The sequence below is a fragment of the Ursus arctos genome, chromosome X (assembly GCF_023065955.2).
Source record: "Ursus arctos isolate Adak ecotype North America chromosome X, UrsArc2.0, whole genome shotgun sequence".
Lineage (NCBI taxonomy): Eukaryota > Metazoa > Chordata > Mammalia > Carnivora > Ursidae > Ursus > Ursus arctos.
The window spans coordinates 15254867-15278417 of record NC_079873.1 but is presented as its reverse complement, the minus strand read 5'-3'; the positions used below and the strand labels follow the sequence as shown (position 1 = coordinate 15278417).

Below are 23551 nucleotides of genomic sequence, written 5' to 3'. Positions count from 1 at the left end.
CAAGCTTCAATTTCACTGACCCCCTCTGTCATGGTGCATTCTCCTTGTGAGCCCATCTGGTGAGTTTTCTATTTTGGTTATTATTCATTCCTAAGATTTCCATTTGGTTCTTCTCTTTATTTGTTGAGACTTTTTTGTTCCCATTCTCTTCAGAAGTGTCTGCCCTTACTTCTTGGAGAACTTTTATAATAATTGCTTTAAAGTCATTGTCAGGTAATTCTGATGTCTGTGTCCTCTTGTTATCAGAGTCCATTGATTGTCTTTTCCTATGTGAGTTGAAATGTTCCTGTGTCTTTGAAGTGATCCAAGTGATTTTGGATTGTACTCTGGATCTTTTGAAGTCCTCTGATGTGATTCTAGGCCTTGCATATATCCTGTGGAGTCTGTTGGTATTTTGGCCTTAATGGGTGGTCAGCCTGGTTGGTTTAGACTGCCAAGTTCAGTTTCAGTTGTGGTGCCCTTTGTGATTTCAAAGCCTTTTCAGTGCTGCTTGGCTTTGTACTTTGTGATTTACTGAGACTCCCCTTTTCGGTCCTGTGGCCAGAAGACCAGGGCTTTCGTTAACCCGCTCTGCCTCGCACTTCCCACAACTGCCCGTGTTTGAGGCCAGGAATTCAGAGAGAGAAAAAAGTGGTGGGGATTCACCACCACCCCCTTGGGACCACAGCTCCTCCAATTAGAGCAGAAGGTTCTGCTGTCTCAGAGGTCCAGGCGCCTGTAGGCCCCACTGCCACTGATGGTCTCGGAAGGTATTGCCGTGGGATTGTAGGGGTCCTGGGTGTGCAAGGGAAGAGAGAAAAGAGAAAAGCAGAGAACTGCCTTCACTCTCTCTGAGCATTTGGAGGCTGCTTTGCTGCTTTCTGAGCCAGAAGTAGAGGGCCTCTTCTGGTGCTCTCTGCATCGATACCCAGCACCCATTTTGGGGGTTTCAGGCTGCCTTTAGTCCAGGCTAGGGGAGACTGGGGGGGAAACGGGGAACTTGATTTTGGTTTGGTGGTACTTTGGAATCGGGTCTTCTCCAGTCTGCTTGCTTCCTTTTCATATTCTTAAATAGCTATTCGATCCATTCTGCCTAGTTTTTATAGATGTGTTGGGAGAGGCAGGCTGGAATGTCTACTGCATCTGACTGAGGACCAGAGCTTAAACTTGGACCGTAACATTTTGAGATGTTTTGTCATGAAGCATTAGTAGCCAGAATATGATGTCTCTGCATTTTACTGATCAACTTAGCACAAGCAAAAATATCCTCAAGGTCAGGTGCATTGTATCAGGCTGGTTCTGTCCATACAAGACGCTCTGTATGACTGTGAAAAGTTGGGAGCAAAAGAAGCGGAATACGTGAAGCACAAGGCATCAGAAATGGTCGATATAAAGCTTCTTGATTGGCCTCCAACTTAGCCCTCTAGCTAATTTGGTTGTGAGCTGGGAGCCAAGACCATTCTGATGTCTAGAATACCCTTGGATTGTCACTGGATCTCACAAGGCTGGCCTTGTAAGGTCACTAAAGGGTTCACTAAAAAAGGTGTTCTCTTTCCTGAGAATGAGAATCCTGCTTTCAAAAGACTCAAGCTTGCTAAGTACTCTTCGTAACGTCTGTGGCTACTGAGGCATGCTTGATGGAAACCAAGAACTCTGGACATTGATTCTCAAAGAAGCACCTAGGAAAAAGGATACTGGTACATGGCGGGGGGAGGAAATAGGTTGGGGGTAAGGACAAAGAATAATGGCCCTGTATCCAGCAGTGAATGCCCACCGCCACCACCAAGTGAACTCTGCGCCCCTCCGCAGGCTGTGGGGCGGACCTCGCCCAGGAAGCTTGGAGCACAGAATGGGTGAAAGCAGCGGCCCGGCGGAAGTCCTGGCACCTAGAGTTGATCTTGAAGGAACAGTTGATTTCATGAAGAAATGGGGGGGGGGTCTTATTGTTGAAGTGGATGTAAAAGCCATTGGTCCTCTCGTGTTGACTGGTGGTCATTTATAATGAGACAGTCGGGGAACAGATCCGGGAAGGCAGCACGGTTTCCTACAGGTGTGTCGCTCTGACAGGAAAGCTCAGCCGTAGCCCCTTCGCAGTTAGCGCCGTGTGGTCCCCGTATGTGACGCTCTCCTCATCTCTGAAATCACACGCATCTTGAAGGCGGTGTATGGCACAGACCTTGTGGAAGAGAAAGTCATTATCTGCTGGTCAGAAAAGGCTTTTAAGAACTGTGTCTCCAAAAAATTTGCCGAAGAGAGTTAGGTCAAGGCAGATCCCTTTATGAAAGGGTGGAAGGAAGCTGAGGAGAATGTCCAGGTGATGAAGATGAAAACACTGAGGTAGTCTGTTTCGAGGCTGCCAGGGAACCCCGAGTTGGAGCTGTGACAGGCACCGTCACGGAAGATGGCACCGGTACTGATAGCGCTTAGAGGGACGGACGCACCCTAGCGCGCAGGTGTGTTTCCTTGTTAGCCGGAAGAGCAACAGACACGTGTGAAAGCTAAGTGGCTCAAGCCATGCAACGTTTAACGTGGCAAGTATGTCATTGTGAGTGCTCTAAAATTAAGCCCGGTGAGTCCGTTCACCCCAGAACATAGTTCGCTTCTATTTGGCATATTTCTTTGAAAAAAGCTGGTAGTGGGTACATCTCAATCACACTTACAGAGGTGTATACACATTTTATTTTTTGGTCATTCTTTAAAAAAAAGATCCTGGAAAGCTAAAGATAGGGGGCCAGGTATAGGTTCCCGATGTCCCCACTCTCCTGCCCCTTGCCTTCCCTGCTGCAATGTGATACTTCACGCAGCTGGCACCCAGCCCGTGGGGGCGCCGTGTCTGGTAAGGATTTGTTCACTTCCTGACACGGAACTGGTAGGTTGTCTCCTCCTTATGGGATTGGAAGATTGGATTTAAAGTAGAAGTAGAAGGTGTTTCCTGTCCAGTAAATCTGGGCTTTGGTGTTTTTAGGTAGCTTTTCGGTGACTAATGTTGCCTTAAGTCCAATCAGAGTTTTTAAAATGTCTTTGGCAGTAGAGTTATTCTAAAATCAATCTTACCTTCGCTATTTCAGATTGCCTGGAATATATTTAAAGACTAGCATGAGCCAGTACAATCACAGAATTACGATATGGTAAATCATTTACCATTATATCATTTTGTTGATGAATGCTTTGCTTTGGAAATCAGACGCTTTTAAACCACACTAGAAAATTACAGTTTTACTTACTACTTACAAAATGTTACACAAAAAGAATGTTTAAGTGTTCAAAAGTGTTTAATGAACTAAAATCCTATACATCATTCATCTTGATTTCATATTAGCATGTAGTGAGATAATTGTAATTGATTTTTAAATTGTTTGAAGGGCTCTTTGTTTTTGAATTCAGACACTTTCCCGCTAAGACTAGATTTTAAGGGAAGCTTGTAGCAAGTTCCTGATGCGGTATCACTTCTTAAGGGTTATTAAACCAAGATGGGTAGGGTGCATACATGTCCCCATCAAGAAGGATGGTTTATTGTATGCAGACTCCCCCCCCCCCCCCCCGCCAAGGCTGACCTGTGTCCTTAGAAACTGAAAGGTAATGGTTGCTCCGAGCATGGGCTGCATTTGCAAATGAAAATCTGCCTTTTACCTCTTTTTTTTTAATCTGTGATCTGTTTGCCTAAGATTTGCCTGGATAAATCAACCGTTTTATCCCTGGTGGCTGTGTTTCAGAAAGTGAGCCAGGAAGGTAGGAAACCTCATCTGGACACTCGGGGGCCGTGATTCTGTTGTGCCCTGGCTGTGAGACCTTGTGTGAATCTTTGTGCTTCACTTCCCCCATCTCGAAGGAAAACCAATACCTTCCCTGCCAGTCTGTCAGGGTGGTTCTGAAATTCAACCAAGATGTTTGTGGAACTACTTTGTGAATGTCAAAGCAGGTCACCATTGTGGTGATTGAAGCTTTTAGTTAATTTATGATATCTTGACGGGGGAAAAAACCCTTGATGTCTCATATATAATAAAAATTCCAGTGTGGCATTTAATCATATTTAATATTTATAAATCTAAATTAGTATCTTAGGAGTTGTAAAAATAAGCTGGTGGAATATTACTGTGGTATAAATCCTCAGTGTAAACATAGTCTAGTGACCTGAATGACAAATATCAGGTAAAAATGTCAACTCTGGGTATGAGACGATTTTTCTATTGAACATGGATTACTTGGAATTTTGAGTGGCAATATCAATCTGCTCTGTGTTAATGAGGTACTGAAAAGTCTCTATCCCAACCCTTGGTGGAGCCACGGAGGGGCTCTTTGGGGAGGTGTTGAGGCTCGAGTACAGGACCCGACACAGACCTTTGAGAAGGAAGAGGAAAGAAGGAACTCGTGTCACCAGATTAAAACATCATTTCCTCCTACAGTACATCCTGGTTTTTGATGTACTGTATGGTGACTAACATAATATAATAAAAAAATATTATTATAAAAAAAAAACATCATTTCCTCAGCGACAAGATACTCTTCTAACTTGCAGGTTTCCTACAAAAATGGCTGACATAAGTCGGGGGCTGCTGTCCTTCATCGCTGTCCTCTGCCTGTTCCCATCACTCTCCTTCGTCTTCAGATTGCTTGCTTTCCTCAATTAACTAATTATAGCGGTCGCCGCGGCCTTGGTGTTAGCATCTGCATTGCCACTTCTTAACAGCATCATTAGGAAGCCCATGCTTTTTGATGGGAGTAGGTAGAGTCCAGGGAACCATCCTGTAAGCAGTGTCCGATTCATTCTGCGGCAATGTGATTTTTGACTCCAAGTGAACGTCTGTGGGGAGCAGTTATCCATTGGAGGTAATTAACCATACGGGCGGTGAAGTGTTTATTCAGCATATGCATTTGTCCTTTCTCGAGCAGCGATCACAAAAGGGTGAATTTGGCTATGATAGGCTCCCGTTTAAGACCCCTCATGATTATTTTTTCAGAACTTTTAGGTGAGACATTGATACTGCAGTTATTTTTTTAAAAGATTTTATTTATTGATTTTAGAGAGCGTGCGGGGTGGTATGGAGGGGAGGGAGAGAGAATCCCAAGCAGACTCCCCACTGAGCACGAAGCCCAATGTGGGCTCGATCCCACAGTCCTGAGATCATGACCTGAGCCGAAGCTGAGAGTGAGCCATTTAACCGACTGAGCCACCCAGGTGCCCCCTACAGTGATTTTTTTTTCATTGTCTTCTCCTCTTGTAGCAGTCCACACTGAAATATTTGGGAATGAAATGATGTCTGGGATTTGCTTCAAAATAACGTGGAAGGGGGTGGTGTGGGTGCCAGTAGAGATGAAACAAAGCTGGCTTTGAGTTTGAGTTGATAATTGTTGAGAGAAGTGAAGGGGCTATGGGAGTTTCATTATTCTCTCTCTCTCCCTCTCTCACTCCATATATATATAATTTGTATTTTTCTATGATAAAAAGTAAAAACCCAAAAAACGACCCTACCGTAGGTTTCCCATTGCCTCAAGATAGAGGCAGCCCTGTTGACATGGCCTTCAGACCCCTTTACCACCTGGCACGTATTAACCCTTCCAGGTTCATCTTCTCCTGAAATTATTTGCAATTGCCCTAACACATCTTACCTTTGGCCTTTGCACTTGTTGTCTTCTCTTCCTGCAACGCTTTTTCTTTCCTTTTCCATCACCTCATCCTCACACCAGTTTGCCTGGCTCTTCTGGACCTTCGGATCCCAGACAGCATCACTTCCCGCGGGCCTTCCCTGATCGACCTCCACCCCAGTGTGGGTTAAGTACCCTCCTGGGGGTTCTCTGTCACCGTTCCCCTCACTTCTGCCTTCCTGACTGATTCTAACCACCATTTCCTTCTTATCACTCTCATTGTATTATACACTTTTTTGAGGAAAGGGATTAGGCCTCATTCTCGCTTCTATCCATTGAACGCCACACAATGCCTGGCATAGAGCAGACAATCCATAAATGAGAAAACAAAAGACCTACCCAGGGCTTGTTGACACTTGGCCTCAGGGCTCCCAACGCCTCCTGCACAGAGCCAGCGATTCCTGGTGCTGATGTGGCTGCTGCCTGCCTCCTTGTTTCTTCTTGTGCCCATTCACCTCACCTCTGTTCTGTGTCTTTGGGATATTCAGTGACTTCGTATAAAGTCACAGCAGTGCAGGAGTAAGTTTGAATGTTCTTTCCAGAATCTCTGCATGTGGTAGGGAAGGTCCAGTCAAATTCAGAGCTTTTATACTTTGAAAAATAACGAGTTTTGAACTGGTGTCCTATACCACTAGGCATATTTAAACACGTTCCTTGTTGATGTGCTATGTAGCTCCCCCATTTGGAGTAAGTCTGTAGGACGCACCTCCAGGGGCGTTGGATCTACATTCTCAAGTTGATGGCGGACATGTGAGCCACAAGGAATGTTCATTACAACAGTTTAACATAGGAAACAGAAAAAAAAACCCCATGTATTTAGACAGGATGGATAAAGACATTTCCGTCCAGTCCTCATATAATGGAATGCGATGCTGAAGTAGAGCTAGACGTGCAGGGCTACATATGGTGTGACACTACGTATATAAGGTTCAAAAACATGCAGAACTTAACAGCACACTGTTTAGGAATTCATACATTATAATATGCATATACATGCGTATATAATTATATACGTGTATAGCAAGCACATATGATATACATATCTATAATCTTGTACATGCATGTACATAATATACGTGTGCATATGTATATACGCACGTGCATGTATATTTTTATACACGCACATAGACGTGCAGGGAACTGATACAGAGATCAGGACAGAGGTGTTCTCTGAGCAGGAGGGAGGAGATGTGACTGGAAAGAGGCACGTGAGACTCTGACAGTACAGATAATGCTCTGTGTCTTGGGCTGCATGGTAGGAGCAATGTTTTACATTTCATTATACTTTATAATTTGTATATAAGCTAAATACATTCTTTGGAGATGACATACTTCCTAATAAAGATAACAGTGAAACTAAATCGATCAGCAAGTTTTAAGTGAGGCTACGTTCCCAGCGCTTTGAGGAAGGAAGAGGTTTTTCTTGTTGCTTTTCTTCCACTGTTCGTGGGGTCATTTTAAGCCAAGCATTCGTCACTTTCTGCTTTACCTAAGAGACTGTTGGTAGAAACACAAACTGCAGTAGTTCCCCATTGGTGATCAGCAGGAAGTAGATTCAGTAGACCGATCACCTCTCTTTCTCTCCCACACCGTGTCCTGTCCTTGTTCATTTCAGATGTTGCCGTGGTGGACATGAGCGATGTTTCCAGACAGCCTTCACTCTTTTACCATCTGGGGGTCCGAGAAAGCTTTGACATGGCCAACAATGTGATCCTGTACCATGACACCGACGCGGACACGGCTCTTTCATTGAAGGTAAAGGCTATTGCTCATCTTGTGAACACTTGGCTTTGGGAAAGCGGTGTCATATGTTCAGAGGAAATGTACATGGAGCGCAGGAGGTTGGAGAAAAACAAGATTTGCTTGTGCAATTCCTTCCTTCCTACTAGAGCTTCTTGCTCACAGAGATGACTTCCTTACTGCTGTGTGAGCACACGTACTACAGAGAGGCGTTTGTAGACAACTTCAGTGCTTCCAGGCTCATTAGGGAAGTGAAGTCAAAAACTGTTAGTTTCCACTGAAGCAAACACACGTCTCTGAATCTTTTAGTGGGCAATTTCCTCCAAACCTACACATTTAAAAAAATAGTTTCTCAACTCAAATGATAAGATGACGACACAGAACAGTTACCAAAGTGGCAGAAAGTTCTAGATAGGCATCCATATTTAATGTGTTGTCCCCCACCCCACCCCACCATTCAAAGCAGAGCAGAACTGAAAACTTGTCTGTTCATGCATAATTCAGTAATGATTGATATGTTTAAAAAATGATTCTTGCAAGTTTGATACAGGTGTTTTTTGGATAATAGTACTTCCCAAAAATGCTCATATTTGGAACAGAGAGGGGGAGACGACAGGGAGGAGGAGGACCTGTGTGGAAGTGCTGAATCACTATACTGTACCCCTAAAAAGAATACGACACTGTAGGTTAACTAACTGGAATTAAAGTAAAAACTTAAAAAGTGCTCATATTTGTAAAATGTGAATGTCTAAGGTGAGCTGCTATAAAACTCAGGGAATATTAACATTGTCGAATGTCTTAATATTGGTCAGAAAATCCTGCTCTGCATTAAATGATTGCAGGAGTAAAAGCTTAGTTTGTTTACAGCAGTGTTACTCAACCTTGACTGCACTTTAGAATTACTTGGACAGCTTGTAAATCTCCCAACACCCAGGTCATACCCCAGACCAATTACATCACAGTCTCTGAGGGATTTTTTTAACCTCTCAAAAGTACAGCCACGGGTGAGAACTAGTGGCTTCAAATTAGCTTTTGTGGACAGCAGTTCTAAATGTCCAGCTCCCTTAGTGTTAAAAATGACTAGTATATAAAGAGCACAATTTTGTGATGGTAAAGTTGAACATTTTTTGTGTTTCTTGAGATTTAACATTAACCAGATTTTTCTGGGTTCTGTAATAACTGGGGGTTATTTCCTGGTAGAAGTCCAGCCTGCTTCCAGTGTGGAACCTCTCTGTGTTCTGTATCATACACTTGACTTCGATGTGTACTGTGTAATTAGGGCACAGTGCTGGGTTTTAAGAAGTCATTCAGAGGAACGTTGAAAGAAGAAAGGGTCTATTATTGTACTTTATGCTGTATAATAGTTTCCCAAAAGGCTATAAACCCATCTAAATTATTACTTTAGATATTTACATACTGATTTTTTTCTTCACTGATTTTCACTTGAAGTAGTTGTGCTTGGAAATATTTAGAATTAGAAAATATGAAAGGATAGATTATTAAGCCGTATTTTGATGAGAAACATGAAATTCGAAAGCATTTTTTTCCAATGCAGTATAGTTTTTTTCCCTCAACAATGCCTTAGTGGACTCCTTTGGAAAGTCCCATGACCTAGATAAGTTTTACTTTCTTAGAATATGGAAGAATATTTCCTAAAATGGAAATGGGTGGTCCGTTGTATCTGACACCAGAAGAAGGAAGCTACGCTTGTCATCAGAAAGCTGAAATCTCAGAATGTATAAAACCCATTTTACGGGGTAGTTGTTTAATCAGGTTTCCTCTTGTCAGCAAGTGTTGGCTTCCAGCGCATACGGGTACAGCCAAGGGCCGCATAACCATTATGCGAAGTTAGCTGCCTAAAACCGTCGTCATTGGGTTCGATAGTTCCTAGACGTTCCGGTGAGGTGTCGGAAGTGCTCCCAGCAGCCCCCTTGTGTGGGAAAGCTGCCGGGCGCCACGATGGAGCCGAGAAGTGCCCGTAGCCCCGAGGATATCGCGGTACTTCCCGGGCAGTCCCGCGCCGTCCCTGACCTTCCTCACTGGCAGGCAAGCTGCGGGGCATTCAGAGCCCCAAACTTGAATCTCAGGACGTGTGGACAAAAGCATTGCCCCTGCTATGGGAAATCCTTATAACCAAATATGCCCCTCCATCATTCCCAAAGCTAGCCAATTACAATACGTTTTCCCTAGAATATGAATTTTACAATTCTCCGAGGCTCCCCCTATTCGAAGCTTTTCGCACACGGGAAGGGCAAGGTTTCAAATGAATAACTCCTGCTCTAAGACAAAGTGCTTGCAGTGCTTATGGAAATAAATGGCTATTTTCGAAAGCTATATTCATCTTCTCTTTTTCTTTTCAGGATATGGTAACTCAGAAAAACACAGTAAGTATGATATTTTCCGATTTTTAACCTGGTAAATCCATAAGTTTCAGCTTGCCTGAAAATCCCACAGATAGCAAAGTGGTGTCTAATTGTGCCCGTTGGCGTGTTTCTCAGGGGGACGGCTAGAACCCCTGTCCTTCAAGCTGCCCGCTAGCTCAGGCCCCACTCCCATCTAGGGTGCAGGGCGGAAGGTAGGGTCAGGAAGATGGCCTTGTTCTTCATGGCGCACTAGGACTTTGAGCCTGGAATCATCTGTCAGTCTCCTACTGATCTGGGTTGGTCCCGCCAACCACCAAGATCCTTTTTGCAGGAGCCATTATATCCCACATTTGCCACCAAAGTTTCCCTAACATTGGACAGATTCTTCCTGCTCTTTCATATACGTGCCAAAGTCTCCCAGTTTGGCTTCTAAGTGCCTGCAGTGACGTAGTGATAACGCCATGTTGGTTGGAATCGTATAATGAAATCCCCACTTGAAAGACCTTCAAATAAGTTGATGTCCTTGGAAATTGTTCCAGGGTTACCATGTACCTTTGTCCCTTAAAGCACCCATCTTCCTAGACCTATAGCACTGTGGTTTGACCAGTCGTGACCTAGATGATGAAGGACATTTCCTTCATCCCCCCTTTCCTTTGGCCCTCAGCCTGCTTCGACTGGTCCTTCTAGAAAGGAAGGGCCTCCTGCCTCTTTTTCTCCAGCAGTTGGAATTCTCAAAGGGAGGACAAAAAGGGCCAGGAGGTAGATTCTTCCAAGCGTCCCCTCTATAGGGGAACGGGAGCTTTGCATGACTTCACCCCCTCCACAGAAGGCCCCACTCCACAGCTGTGGGGCCTAGTCTTGTCTGGAACCCAGGCAAGCTTCCTCCCTGAGATGGAAGCCTTGACCCTCCTCCTCCAAGCCAGAAGATGAAGTTATAGAAACAAAACAAATGATGTACTTTATGTAATTACCCCTGGAGCTTGGATTTAACAAGCTGACCTGTAAAATTAAAGCATCAGAATGGGTTTGAGTTCTTGAGAAAAGAAATAGGGAGACCTGTGGCTTCATTTTGTCCTATTTAGGTACTCATACTGTCCACTTATGGGGGTCTTTCTTGTTCTTTCTAGATTTCGATTTCTTAAATTACCTCCTTCATGGAGATAGTGGGGATCCAGTAAAAGGAGCCTGGGCCTGCGGCCGGCAGGAAAGGGTGGTAATCCTGACCTTGTCTCTAAGTACCATTGGGCAGTTATCCTCAGTGTCCTCATCAGCAAAACGAGAAGGTTGAACTCTTTTCACTTGGTTCGTAGATAACTTCCAGCTCTCAGAGTCTGTGGTTCCATATTTTGCACAAATGAAAAGGCATAACTTGGATTTAATGCAAAGAATGTCTCAGAAATGGCTATTCCTCTGAACAGGAATTACTTTAAGGTGAGGTACAAAGAAGAAAACTCTTTCTCCATCCTGACTGTTGTGTGTTTTGGAGCCTGGAAATATTGTTCTCCAAGAGCCTTAGTGTCACTCTGTTACCATTCCAATAAATACCTTCTCTTCTGGTACATTCTCCCTCCTCTAAACACCGAGAATTCCTTCACATTCTTGGTAATTGTAATTATATCATGGCACCATTCTCCTTAGGTGGTGTGTGTGTGTGTGTGTGTGTGTGTGTGTGTGTGTGTTTGGAATGAACTTATTCTAGAGGATTTGACAACTAATCTTACTGCTATATTTGCCATTACTTTAGAATTCTGTGCTCAGTGCTGGTTGTCATGCTTGATGGGGTATGAAAATTTAGAGCATTCAAGAGAACAAAATAAAGGACCAGAGGTGGCTGGAAGGGTGGGGGAAAAGCACCTAAGAGGAAAGGTTGAAGGGAAACAACCTTGAGAGGTATTGTTCATGGTTATTTTCAAATGATTTCTATTTCTGGAAAGTAGGGAGACACTACTGCTCCAGGTGTCAGTGAAATAGGGCAAACTCAGAAAAGGCTGGGATCAGCAGAATGGTCATCTCACAGCTAATGGTGATTAAACATTAAAAGAGAATGTCACAGTAAATCAGGTGACTTTTACTGAGAATTTGCTCGCTTGTCCCTTCAGTATGGATTGGGCTAATGCTGCTTGGAAGCAGCGGTCTGGATTGTCTAACTCCAGAGGTTTTGGGAAAGAATCTGATGAAATTATGGGTCTGTCATAATTGGACGGCTTTTAAAAAGGTGATACAGCATAGTCCTAGGTGGTGAATTACGAAGTCCTGGGAATCAGGTGTATGGATAAAATTCCCCATGCTGAACGTGTCGCTAAATGCTTGAAGTGCTTTATGAATGAGGTGGAAACCAAGGTGCTTTGAGATCTCTGCCTTCAGGGAGTCATTTTATATTTCTAGAATTATCCCTATTGGTGTGTTGAACTTAGCTTCATTTGATAAAAGGCTGGTGTATTAGGGCTCTCCAGACAAACAGAACCAGTAGGAGATAAATGGAAAGGGAGAAGGAGATACTTACTCTGGGGAATCTCTTCTGGTGATTATGGGGGCTGAGAAGTCCCACCATCTGCCATCTGCAAGTTGGAGACCCAGGAAAGCTGGTGGTGTAATTAAGACATAAGTCCCAAGGCGTGAGAATTAAGGGAGCCAATGGGGTAAATCCCAGTCCCAAAATACGAGCAGATGACTGTCCCAGCTCAAGCAGCAAGGGGGCAAAAGGGGTAAATTCCTCTTTTCTCTGCCTTTCATTCTCTTCAGGCCTCAGTGGGTTGGGTGATGCCCACCCACAGTGGGAAGGGCAATCTGCTTGGCTCAGTCCACTGACTCAAACGCTAATCTCACTCGGAAACACCCTTAAAGCACACCCAGAACTAACGTTTAATCTGGATACCCCATGGCCAGTCAAGGTGACACACAGAATTAACCATCACAGATAGGCATGCTTGCTTCCATTTCTAGAAGCATTTGTTTGGCAGTGATGTTGAAGCAGTGATGGGAAGCCAATTTCTAGACTTCAGGCCATTCTGGGCTCTTCTCTTTGGAAACACAGTATCACCTTTTATACTCAGCTCTTTTTCAGAAGATGCTCTTGTTCTCATGTTCCGAGTTTTTTTTTAATGCTTTATTTAGGCCTACTTTACATACCGTGAAGTTCACCTGTGTGCACAGGATTCAGTGATTTTTAGTAAGTTAGAATTGTGCTGCCCTTGCCACAATCCAGTGTGAGAGCATTTTTATCACAAAAACACCTGTTTGCAGACAGTCCCTGTTCCACCCCCAGCCCTAAGCAACCACCAGTCTTTGTCTTACAGATGTACCTCTCCACAATTTTTCGTGGAAATGGAACCATACGATACTGTGATCTTTTGTGTCTCCTTTCTTTCACTTAGGATGGTGTTTCTGAAGCTCGTCCACGATGTGGCAGGTATCCGTAGTTCTTCCGTACTGCCAGATAGTTATATCGAGTGGGTATGCCACATTTTGTTTCTCTGAATAACTACACAGTTTATCCAGATGAAATGTGGGATACCCGTATGATAGAACACTAGTGAGCCATAAAAAAAAGTCACTGGGCACTTGGATTATTTCCACTTTTTGGGTATTATGAATAACGTCGCTAAAACGTTCAGGTACAGATCTTCGTGTGGAAATATGTCTTCATTCCTCTTGGGTAAAATACCTAGGGGTGGGATTGCTGGGTCATCGGGTAAATAAATGTTTAACTTTCAAAGAAACTACCAAGATGATACCGAGAGTGGCTATGGCATTTTTATATTTCCAACAGCAACAAAGGTGTAGTTTTTTCACGTCCTCACCAATACTTGGTATTGTCTGTCTTTTTACATCCACTGAAGTGAGCGTGAGGTGCTGTCTCACTGTGGTTGTGTTTCCCTGGTGATGAACGATGTTGAGCACCTTCCCATGGCTTATTAGCCATTCATAGTCTCTTCGATGAACTGTTTATAAGAATCTTCAGCTCATTTTTAATTTTTTTTTGTCTTATTATGGAGTTGTAAGAGTTCCTTGTATATTCTGGAAGCAAAGCCCTTATCAGAGACTTTATCAATTACTACTTTTATGGATAGTGCTTTTGATGTTGTATCTAGGAACTCTTAGCCTAACCCAGGGCCACAAAGAATTACTCCTATGTTTTCTTTTTGAAAGTTCACTATATTGGACACTTGAAACTAATATAACGTGTATGTTAATCACACTGGAATTAAAAAAATAAAAAACATTTTAGAGAAAATTAAAAAAAAAGTTTTAGAGTTTTGAGCTCTTACAGTTTTCTCTCTGATGAATTTGGAGTTAGTTTTTGGGTCTGGTGTGAGCTCGAGGTCCAGCTTCCTTGTTCTGCATGTGGGTATCCAGTCGTCCCAGCACCATTTCTTAAAAAGACTTCGTTCTCCGGCGAGTTGTCTTGGCACCCTTGTCAAAATCAACTGGTCATAAATGTAAGGGCTTGCTTCTGGACTTCAAATTCTCTTCCATTGATCTGTATGTTTACTCTTACTGTGGGGTCATGCGTTTTGATTACTGTAGTTTTATTTTTTATAATAATTTTTTATTATGTTAGTCACCATACAGCACATCCCTAGTTTTTGATATAAAGTTCCATGATTCATTACTTGCATGTAACACCCAGTGCACCATGCAATACGTGCCCTCCTTAATACCCACCACCGGCCTATTGATTACTGTAGTTTTATAGTAAGTTTTGAAATTAGGGTATCTGGTTCCCCCAGCTTTGTTCTTTTTCAACATCGTTTTGGCCATCTGGGGCCACTTGGAACTCTATATGAATTTGAGAACTGGCTTTTGCGTTGTTACAAAACAGGCCATTGGAATTTTGATACAGTTTGCATTGTATCTGTATACCCCTTGTGTGGTATAGACATTGTAACAAGGTTGTCTTCCAACCCAAGAACACAGCATGTGTTTCTGTTTCTTTAGGTCCTCTTTAATTTATTTCAGCATTGTTTTATAGTGCTCAGTGTACAGGGTTTTCACCTTCTTGGTTAAATTTATTCCTGATATTTTATTCATTTGGTTGCTCTTGTAAATAAAATCTTTTTCTTAATTTCCTTTTCAGGATAGATCTTCTTTAAGTTTATTTATTTAAAGGAAGCCCTACACCCAACATGGGGCTTAAACTCACGACCCTAAGATCAAAAGTCCTATGCTCTACTGACTGAGCCAGCCAGGCGCCCCAGGATAGATATTTTTTAAAATATCTTTCATAAAAATGTTTTGCACCTAACACGCTGTACTTCATAATTCATTTTTTATTAAGTTTTGATTCCAGTGTAGTTAACCTAGTATTGTTTCGGCTTCAGGTGTAGAGTACAGCGATTCAGCAGTTCTAGGCCTTGCTCAGTGCTCATCACTGGATTCATCCCCAGCCCCTATTTCCCCCATCCTCCCATGAGATGCAGCTTTTGATCCAAGTTCCATAACAATTACTTCTTTTCTGTCTTCTTTTCATCTATTTTCATCCTTATGCTATTTCCTTCTGCTTTACAGATACCAAAGATAGTCATTTTCTGCATTTTATCACTTCCGAAAACCTGTTTATATGCTGAAAGGTCAAGGTTGAGCCTTTATGGGAACAGGAGTGAAAATGTAGCCAACCCGGAGAGAAGACTTTATCTATTAAACCTTGGAACTTCCTGGTAGTTTGTTATTAGTGTACATAGTCCATAGGTATTCTTTAACTGTTTTAATTTTCCTTTGCAAAAAAATAATCATACCTTCAATGTTATGGTCTATTTGGCAGGTTGGTTCCCCCTGGACGTAGGCTCTGAGACTGAGTTGAGTGTGCAGGAGAGGTATGCAGCAGGCCCTTGGGATCCAGACTGAGGAAGAGGAGGGAAAGAAGCAGCACCAGTCAGAGGGAAATGAAGCTGGGAAGCAGGCTCAGGGATGGCCATGGAGGGCTCTGGCATTTGAACGGGCTTTCTGAGTTGTTCTGAGTTGGGATGAGATGTCCAGGCCTTTATACTCCTGCCTCCAGCCCTCACTGGGAAGTGTGCGACTTTGGGTGAGGTACCCTCTGCCACGGTTCCGGATGGCGGGGGCTCGCAGCAGGGGCGGCACATCCTTCCCTGAAGTGGGGGTGCTCTCTGTGTGTGCCTGAGCACCCACCACGCTACAGTCATTTTATTTGAGATATTTATAAATCCTATGTACCCCAAGATTGAGGACTGTGTCTCTAGGCTGAGAGGCACAGAAATTACTTTTTCCTTTGAACTGGTGGGTCAATACCTGGAAGCTATACATAGCCTCCCCTGACAGGAAACGCGGGTTCATGCACCTGCCGCGTCGCCCAGGAAAATTACTAGGAGAAGACGAGCCATTCCACCCAGTACTTAGGGAAGGAATTGTTAAAAGTCCACTAGACCTCATTTTCATTTGTCATGTCCTAAAGCCAGAGCTCACAGTTGGCTTTTAAAAAGCAAAGGTAAATATCCAAGCTAGGATCACATTATTAAAAAGCACCTTATTAAAAAACTAATCTGGTTCTTGACCTCTGGACTAGGTGGTGGTTTTTCTTTCCTGGAAAACCAGTGAGATTTAAGGGAAACTCATTGTTCTCATTAAAATAGTTATCTCTGTAAATTAGAAATTCTTTGAGAAACAGACCTGGGCAATACTGGGTGCATTTTCTACAATATTGGAAGGCTTTTTGCCTGGCTCACGAGCACATTGAGGACTTGAGTTTTAAGAGAACAGAATTTCTCTGGGTCTTTCCCGCTTGCCTCCCTTCTTCAGTTAGCTGTGGCTTGGGATCCACAACTGTGAAAGAAAATGTAGATTGCTCAGGGACACTTTGGTAAAAGGACAATTAAATTTCTTTTCTCCTTTAGATATCCTTTGGGTTTTCTAAGTTCAGATCAGAATTCCTACCACTTTTAGTAGTGAAGAATGAATTTCAAACAAGGCTACATCTCCTAGTAGAGGGGCAGAATTTTAGTTTACACATAGAATTGACTTATGTAAAAATCTCTGTCCTTTGAGTATTTATTTCGTCCGTGTAGCTATTTTTTAGTATTTCTACCTCATCTTAGATTCTCTTTTCTCTAGTCTTGATTGATGTCTTTTTTTCTGCCTACATGCGTGTAGTCTGGTGTTGTCTTTCTGATTGGAGTGTTCTGGAAGTGCAAACCACAAAACTTGAGCCTGTTCCTCTTGAATATCACAGGAGCGATGTCACATTTCACAGGGCCAATGTCAGAACCAAAACAGAAATCTCTAATTCTGCCTACCAACTGAGTAAGTCTTTGTGTCTGATGATATCCATTTATTTTCTTTAACCTCAGAGACAATGCACATAGCATAAAATTCACCATTGGCCCGTCTGTTTGTGTTGGGTATTTTCTTTTGTGTATCCCAGCTTGCTTTATTGAAGGATCTTTGAGAATTGAGCCGGAATGGCAGTTACTGACAAGAATCCTGGGGAGGAGGGGGAAGGCCCTGAGGTTTGTCTGGCTCTGCGGTCCTCTGTGGGCCATTTGGTTAAGCTTTCTGGGTCTTGGTTTCCTCCTGTGTAAAATGAGATGATGAATCAGGTGATTACTGAGACTTATGCCAGATCTGCAATAATTCTCGGACTTTATGATAGTCATTCAGTTGTTGGAACAAAGCAGAGGAGCTATTGAAGTAGCTGGGTTGGTGCTGCTTGGCATGTTTCCAGCAGGGAAATCTTCAATTACCTTTTTAAGTGGCACAACAGCCTGACAATCCGGTTGAAATTGTTATTCGGCTTCTGTATATTTGTTCCTATCCTGCCCAAATAAATATAGAAAAGCAGCAATAGAATGCTGTTTGCAATGATCTCAAACAAAACAAAACCCTGCATTTCCCTGATGTGCATGTGTAGTGATTTAAAAAATTCTCCTGTAACTGACTAGACAAAGAATTGTATCTATTAAAAAACAAATCGTATCTGTTAGGGCTTAAAACCCTGTGATGCTTTCTCAGAGCAGCACCTGACTTGGTTTTTCTTTCTTAATGAATTGACCTTTTCACGTGTGGTCATGTTAAATAATTTTTTTAAAAATTACTGTCCCATGTTCATTCACTCTGTAAATTTTCTTGGGAACGCTTTTCTGTGCTTTTCTGGTTTCCATTTTCACTAAGCACTTGCAGCCCTTTTACGTTACGAGATTCAAGCTTTTTTTTTTTAATTTTTTATTTTATTATGTTAGTCACCATACAGTACATCCCCGGTTTCCGATGTAAGGCTCGATGATTCATTAGTTGCGTATAACACCCAGTGCACCATGCAATACGTGCCCTCCTGACTACCCATCACCGGTCTATCTCATTCCCCCACCCCCTCCCCTCTGAAGCCCTCAGTTTGTTTCTCATAGTCCATAGTCTCTCATGTTTCATTCCCCCTTCTGATTACCCCCCCTTTCTTTATCCCTTTCTTCCCGTACCGATCATCCTAGTTCTTATGTTCCATAGATGAGAGAAATCATATGATAGTTGTCTTTCTCTGCTTGACTTATTTCACTTAGCATTATCTTCTCCAGTGCCGTCCATGTTGTAGCAAATGTTGAGAACTCGTTCTTTCTGATAGCTGAGTAATATTCCATTGTATATATGGACCACAACTTCTTAATCCAGTCATCTGTTGAAGGGCAACGAGATTCGAGCTCTAATATATGACGTCGTGTCAGCATTCAAGGTATGCCTTCTTCCCTAAGTGCTCAGAAATCATTTTATCTGGGGAGTGTTTAACCACTTTTCATCTGCCTTAGATCCCCTCCCCCACTTCTGATTAGGTCATTTGTTGACTGATTAAATGTTAGTGTCGTGATTAAAAAAACATACATTCTCTAGGAGGTGGAGCTGAAAGTCTCACTGTGAAGTCTGTTGCGATAAGTTTTTACACATTGTATTTGCTCCAAAGAGTTGATTTATAAACACTGTGCTGCTATTGACCACCTTTGCCACCTGCTGCTGGCCGTAAATAAGAATAGGAGCAGGCTAATGAGTCCCCTTCACGTGTGTCTGTGTCCTGGCCCTCTTGCCTAGAGTACCTGCAGAGGAGCCAGTGGAGGGGAAGGTTCTGGGTGTCCTTGGTTAGTGACCATTACTGAAACCCGCGGACAGTGAGGTTAAGAACCCAGTATGCTCTGCTTCCCTGGGCTGTTCTGGAGAATCCAGGCTGCTGTTTGTGGATGGGAATCCTGCTGTTTTTGTGGAAGTCTTTATATGTGAAGCGCACTGGAGAAACTCCTGTTTTAGGGCTGCGGGTGGGGTGTTCTATGTGAAACAGCTTCTGGGAGTCCAGCGCAGGGGCTGTTAGATTTTGGAGGGCTCTGGGATCCCTTTGTCAGTCTGGAGGAGCCTATGGATCCCTTCTCAGAATACAGCTTAAAATGCTTGCTTAAATATACAAAGGATTACAAAGGAGACCAATTATACTGAAACATAGCTATGAAAATATTTTTTTAAAGTTGTAATCTATGGGGGCGCCTGGGTGCCTCGGTCGGTTAAGCATCCTCCTTCTGCTCAGGTCACGATCCCAGGGTCTTGGGATCGAGCCCCGCATCGGGCTCCCTTCTCGGCAGGGAATCTTCTTCTCCCTCTGCCTCTGCCCCTCGCTCTTTCTCTCTCTCTCTCTCTCTCTCTCTCTCTCTCCCTCTCCCTCTCCCTCTCCCTGTCAAATAAACTCTTCAAAAAATAAAAATAAAGTTGTAATCTATGTGCTGCTTTATTAATGTCTCAAGTAATTAGATCAAACAGGCCTGAAAACTGTCATAATTTTGGAGTAATAATGGGTATAAAAGTTATTTTGGGATCTCTCTGCAGGAAGTATAATGTGATATGAAAAATTCTATGGCTTCTATTAGTGACAAAGGCCCAGATCCTGCTAAAACTAAGATGTGTTACCTACATTCCTAATGGAAGGCAACATTACATTTCAGTTAAAAGTAAATGGTGACAAAGATATGATTTGTTTCTCATTCAAGTTCACAGGCTCCCAAGGAATACTAGACTCCAGGTTCAGAACTCCTGGTCCAGTCTAGAACTATTGAGCACAGCTTATACTTACTGCATGCCCGCTATGCACCGTGGTCACAGTTAGGTCTCTGTCACCTAAAGAAGTTAACTGTATTATTGTCCCCATTGTGAAGATGAGACCCCTGAGATTTGGATAGATAAGTACGTGGTCCAGGGTCATTCATCTGGTTTGGAATGGAGCTGGGGTTTAGTCCTTGGCTGTCCCAGGTCTCCACTGTCTTGCTATGCTTGAACAGACATGACACTTCCTGTTTCAGTGTTAATACGGTATTTTGTCTTCCCCTAACTTAGCAAATGTGAAAAAAAACAACCCACTACCCAGCTCTGGTGAGATGAGGATGAAATGGAGTTGCCTCCATGCACTACGGGTGGGAGCAGAAATTACTCCATCCTTGGTGACAGCAGCACATACCCAGAACCTTAACCTGACTCTAGTCATTTCATTCTTGGGAAGCTCCTCTTGGGAAAAGACCACAGTGTAAAGACGCAAAGGTGTTCGTCTCCATGTACAGGAAGAAACTTCTCAGAACAAGGTTAAATAATAGGAGAATGGATAAGTACACGATAAATATTCACCACATGGTGTACTAGGCAAGCATTAAAAGTTAGGGCGTTTGACTGTGGAAGTGTTGAATTTCACTAGATCATACATGTGAAACTAACCCTGTATGATGACTACCTGGAACTGAAATAGAAACTTACAGGGGCGCCTGGGTGGCTCAGTCGTTAAGCGTCTGCCTTCAGCTCAGGGTATGATCCCGGCGTTCTGGGATCGAGCCCCACATCAGGCTCTTCCGCTGGGAGCCTGCTTCTTCCTCTCCCACCCCCCCTGCTTGTGTTCCCCCTCTCACTGGCTGTCTCTCTCTGTCAAATAAATAAATAAAATCTTTTTTAAAAAAATGAAATAGAAACTTATAAAAGGAGTGAATGGCAGAGGGGAACAATTACGGCATTGCAGACTGTATAATCCAACTTTTACAATGAGAGCTTTTCAGAAAGCACTTATTCCTTAACGTAGTGGTGCTATAGGATAATCTGTTCATGGTGGTGAATCTGTACAGGGCAGTAGTTCGAGAAATCTCCATCACTAAGTTAGCAACTAGAGACTTTGGAGGACGGATTCCTCCACTCCCTAACCTCACAGGGTCTGAGACCAGCGGCTTTTACCCTGCTCTCTGACCTCACTTCACTGTCTCGGAATCTTCCTTTTGGAGATACTTGAAGAGTGTTTGGAATAAGGGTTTACATATTAATGGGCCTAGCATACTGGTTCTAATGCCCCTTTATGTAGGAAACTAAGCTGCCTTTGTTGAATGTGTTTTAATAAGCTGGATTCTTGAGATGTTTCCATTTATAAATGTAACAATTACAAATATACAAGCTTGGTTCGCTATTGGACATGTGTTATGCTAATCAATGTTTTTCTTTTTAATTTCTGGTCTCCTCACCAACAAAAGTCTGAATGTGCCCCATCATTTGAAGATGTTTGGGCCTATTCTTCTTCTTTATAAGAACAAAAGAACTGCACTCAAAAGCCTGTGCTTTCATTTGGAAGTTTATGAATTGCTTTTGTAAATGTAGCCATTAGTCCCAATTGCTTTCTGTAAAATTTCTTGAACTTTTATACACTTCATGAGAGATTTTCTCAAAGGGAGTATTTTTACTTTGCCAAGGCTCCAGATTCCTGCTGTCTCCTCAGTCCTGTTCATTCAACTCGCTCAGTTGTTCGCAGAGGTCACGTATTCCCTCTCTTTCTCCTCATTTTTCTCTAACTGTGGCTGAACGTTTGCCCAAAGGATCAGGTCCCCTCCTGGCTCGGGCAGGTCTTCACGAGCCTCTGCTGCTCTCGCTCTGCCCACTGGAGCCCGAAGCTGGAACAGGGCACCCAGCTTGTATTTGTCAAGGTCTTATTTTTTCACACCTATTATTGAGGGCTCGAGTAGGATGGGGACAGAGTTGACTTTTGCGCTATTTGGAAGGAATGGGCTTGCTGAAGAAAGACTATCAACAAGATTTCAGCAGAAGTGTTCGTTTTGGAAAGAGTTTTAAGACCTGTAATATTTGTATCCAAAGAGGTGGGATTCTCGGACCTGCAGGGTTATTTAGTTGTAACGTCGGGAAATCTTTTTGTCAGAATTGTTACTCTGTATAATGTTCTGTCTTTTAAGCCAAGAGAAGAAAAGAAACAAGTATAAATTGATAGAATTTGTTATATTACCGTTTCTGTTAACCACTTCCGGTTCTTTTTGTTGGTTTCTGTGGATTCCGGGTAACAAATGGTGTGGTTTCCTTGGGCCAGTACCGCCTTGTTGCCGCCTGCATCTTTTGTGCTGTTAGTGTCAATAAATCCCATTTCTGTATGTTACAGTCCCCGACATAGGATTACATACGTCGTTTTACGCAGTTGCCTTTTAAATCAGTTAGGAGAAGAAAGAAGAGATTGGCAATCCCATCATCTGTTCCTTTGCTGGCATATTCGTTTGTATCAAGTCAATTAGAATTAGTGTCTGGGGTCACTCGCCTTCAGCCTGAAGAACTTGCTTTAGTAGTTTTTGTAAGACGGGTCTCCTAGGAACAAATTAGCTCCGTGGTTGTTGATCTGAAAATATCTTCATTTCACCTTCATTTTGAAAATCTAGTTTTGCTAGAAAGAAGATTCTGGCTGACTTATTTTGTCTTTCGTCCCTTTGAGTATGTCATTGTGCCGCCTTCTGGCTTCATTAATTCCAGAAAAAAAGTCAGATGTTGATTTAATTGGAGTTCCCTTGTACGCGCTAAGACATTTTTCTCTTGCTGCCTTCAAGATTTGAAAATGTTGGCTGTGGTATATCTGGGTATGGATCTCTGAGTTTATCCAGTGGGAAGTTCATTAAATTTCTTTACTATGTAGATCCATTTAATCACATTTAGGAAGTTTTCAGGAATTATTTCTTTGGATATCTTTCTGCTCCTTTCTCTCCTGTCCTTCTGGGACTCCCATAATGTGACATGTATGTTGGTGCGCTGGATGGTGTCCTGGATTTCTCTGAGGTTCTGCTCCTTTTTCTTCATTCTTTCTTCTCTCTGTTCCTTAGATTGCATAGACTGTTGGTCTGTGTGCAAGTTGGCTGGTTCTTTCTTCCACGCAGATTTCCTGTTGGGTCCCTTCAGTGAATTTTTAATTTTGGTTATTGTACTTTTGAACACCAGAAATTCTATTTGCTCCTTTTTTGTGACTTCTGTCTCTTCATTGATATTTTCTATTCGATGAGACATCATCATACTTTCAATTCTTTCAGCATTTCGGGTGTCCTCTAGTTCTTGGAGCGTCTTTATAATAGCTGCTGTCCAGTCTTTGTCTCCTAAGTCCAGTATCTGGGGCCTTCCAAAGGCAGCTGCTGGCACCCACTGTTTTTCCTATGCATGGATCACACAGGCCTGTTCCTTGGCATGTTTGTTTCTTTTTTGTTGAAAAGTGGACATTTTATTTTTTTTCCCAAGATTTTATTTATTTGAGAGAGAGAGCACAAGAAGGGGGAACAACAGGCAGAGGGAGGGGAAGAAGCAGACTCCCCACTGAGCAGGGAGCCTAACGCAGGACTCCCGACACAGGGCTCGATCCCAGAACCCCGGGATCATGACCTGAGCTGAAGGCAGATGCTTCACCGACTAAGCCACCCAGGCGCCCTCTGGTCCTCTTGACCACACTTGCCTGGAACAGAGCTGCTCCGGCCCAGGCCATAGTGAATGACAATGCTGGTGGCCTGGCCTTGCCCAGGAGAAACCGTCATCCTAGACTAGAGGTTGTAGGGTAAGAGGGAGCCCCT

At 43.0% G+C, this 23551-nt stretch overlaps 1 protein-coding gene across 2 annotated transcripts in view; it reads left to right on the top strand.

The window, feature by feature from the left end:
• The window catches only part of MAP3K15 (mitogen-activated protein kinase kinase kinase 15), a 117549-nt gene that overhangs the window by 12653 nt on the left and 81345 nt on the right, over positions 1–23551 (top strand). For both annotated transcript variants that reach the window (XM_026480221.4, XM_057310416.1), the window contains exons 2-3: positions 7238–7377; positions 9723–9746. In XM_026480221.4, coding sequence (XP_026336006.1) covers positions 7238–7377; positions 9723–9746 — 164 coding nt within the window. The remainder of the gene's footprint in view (positions 1–7237; positions 7378–9722; positions 9747–23551) is intronic.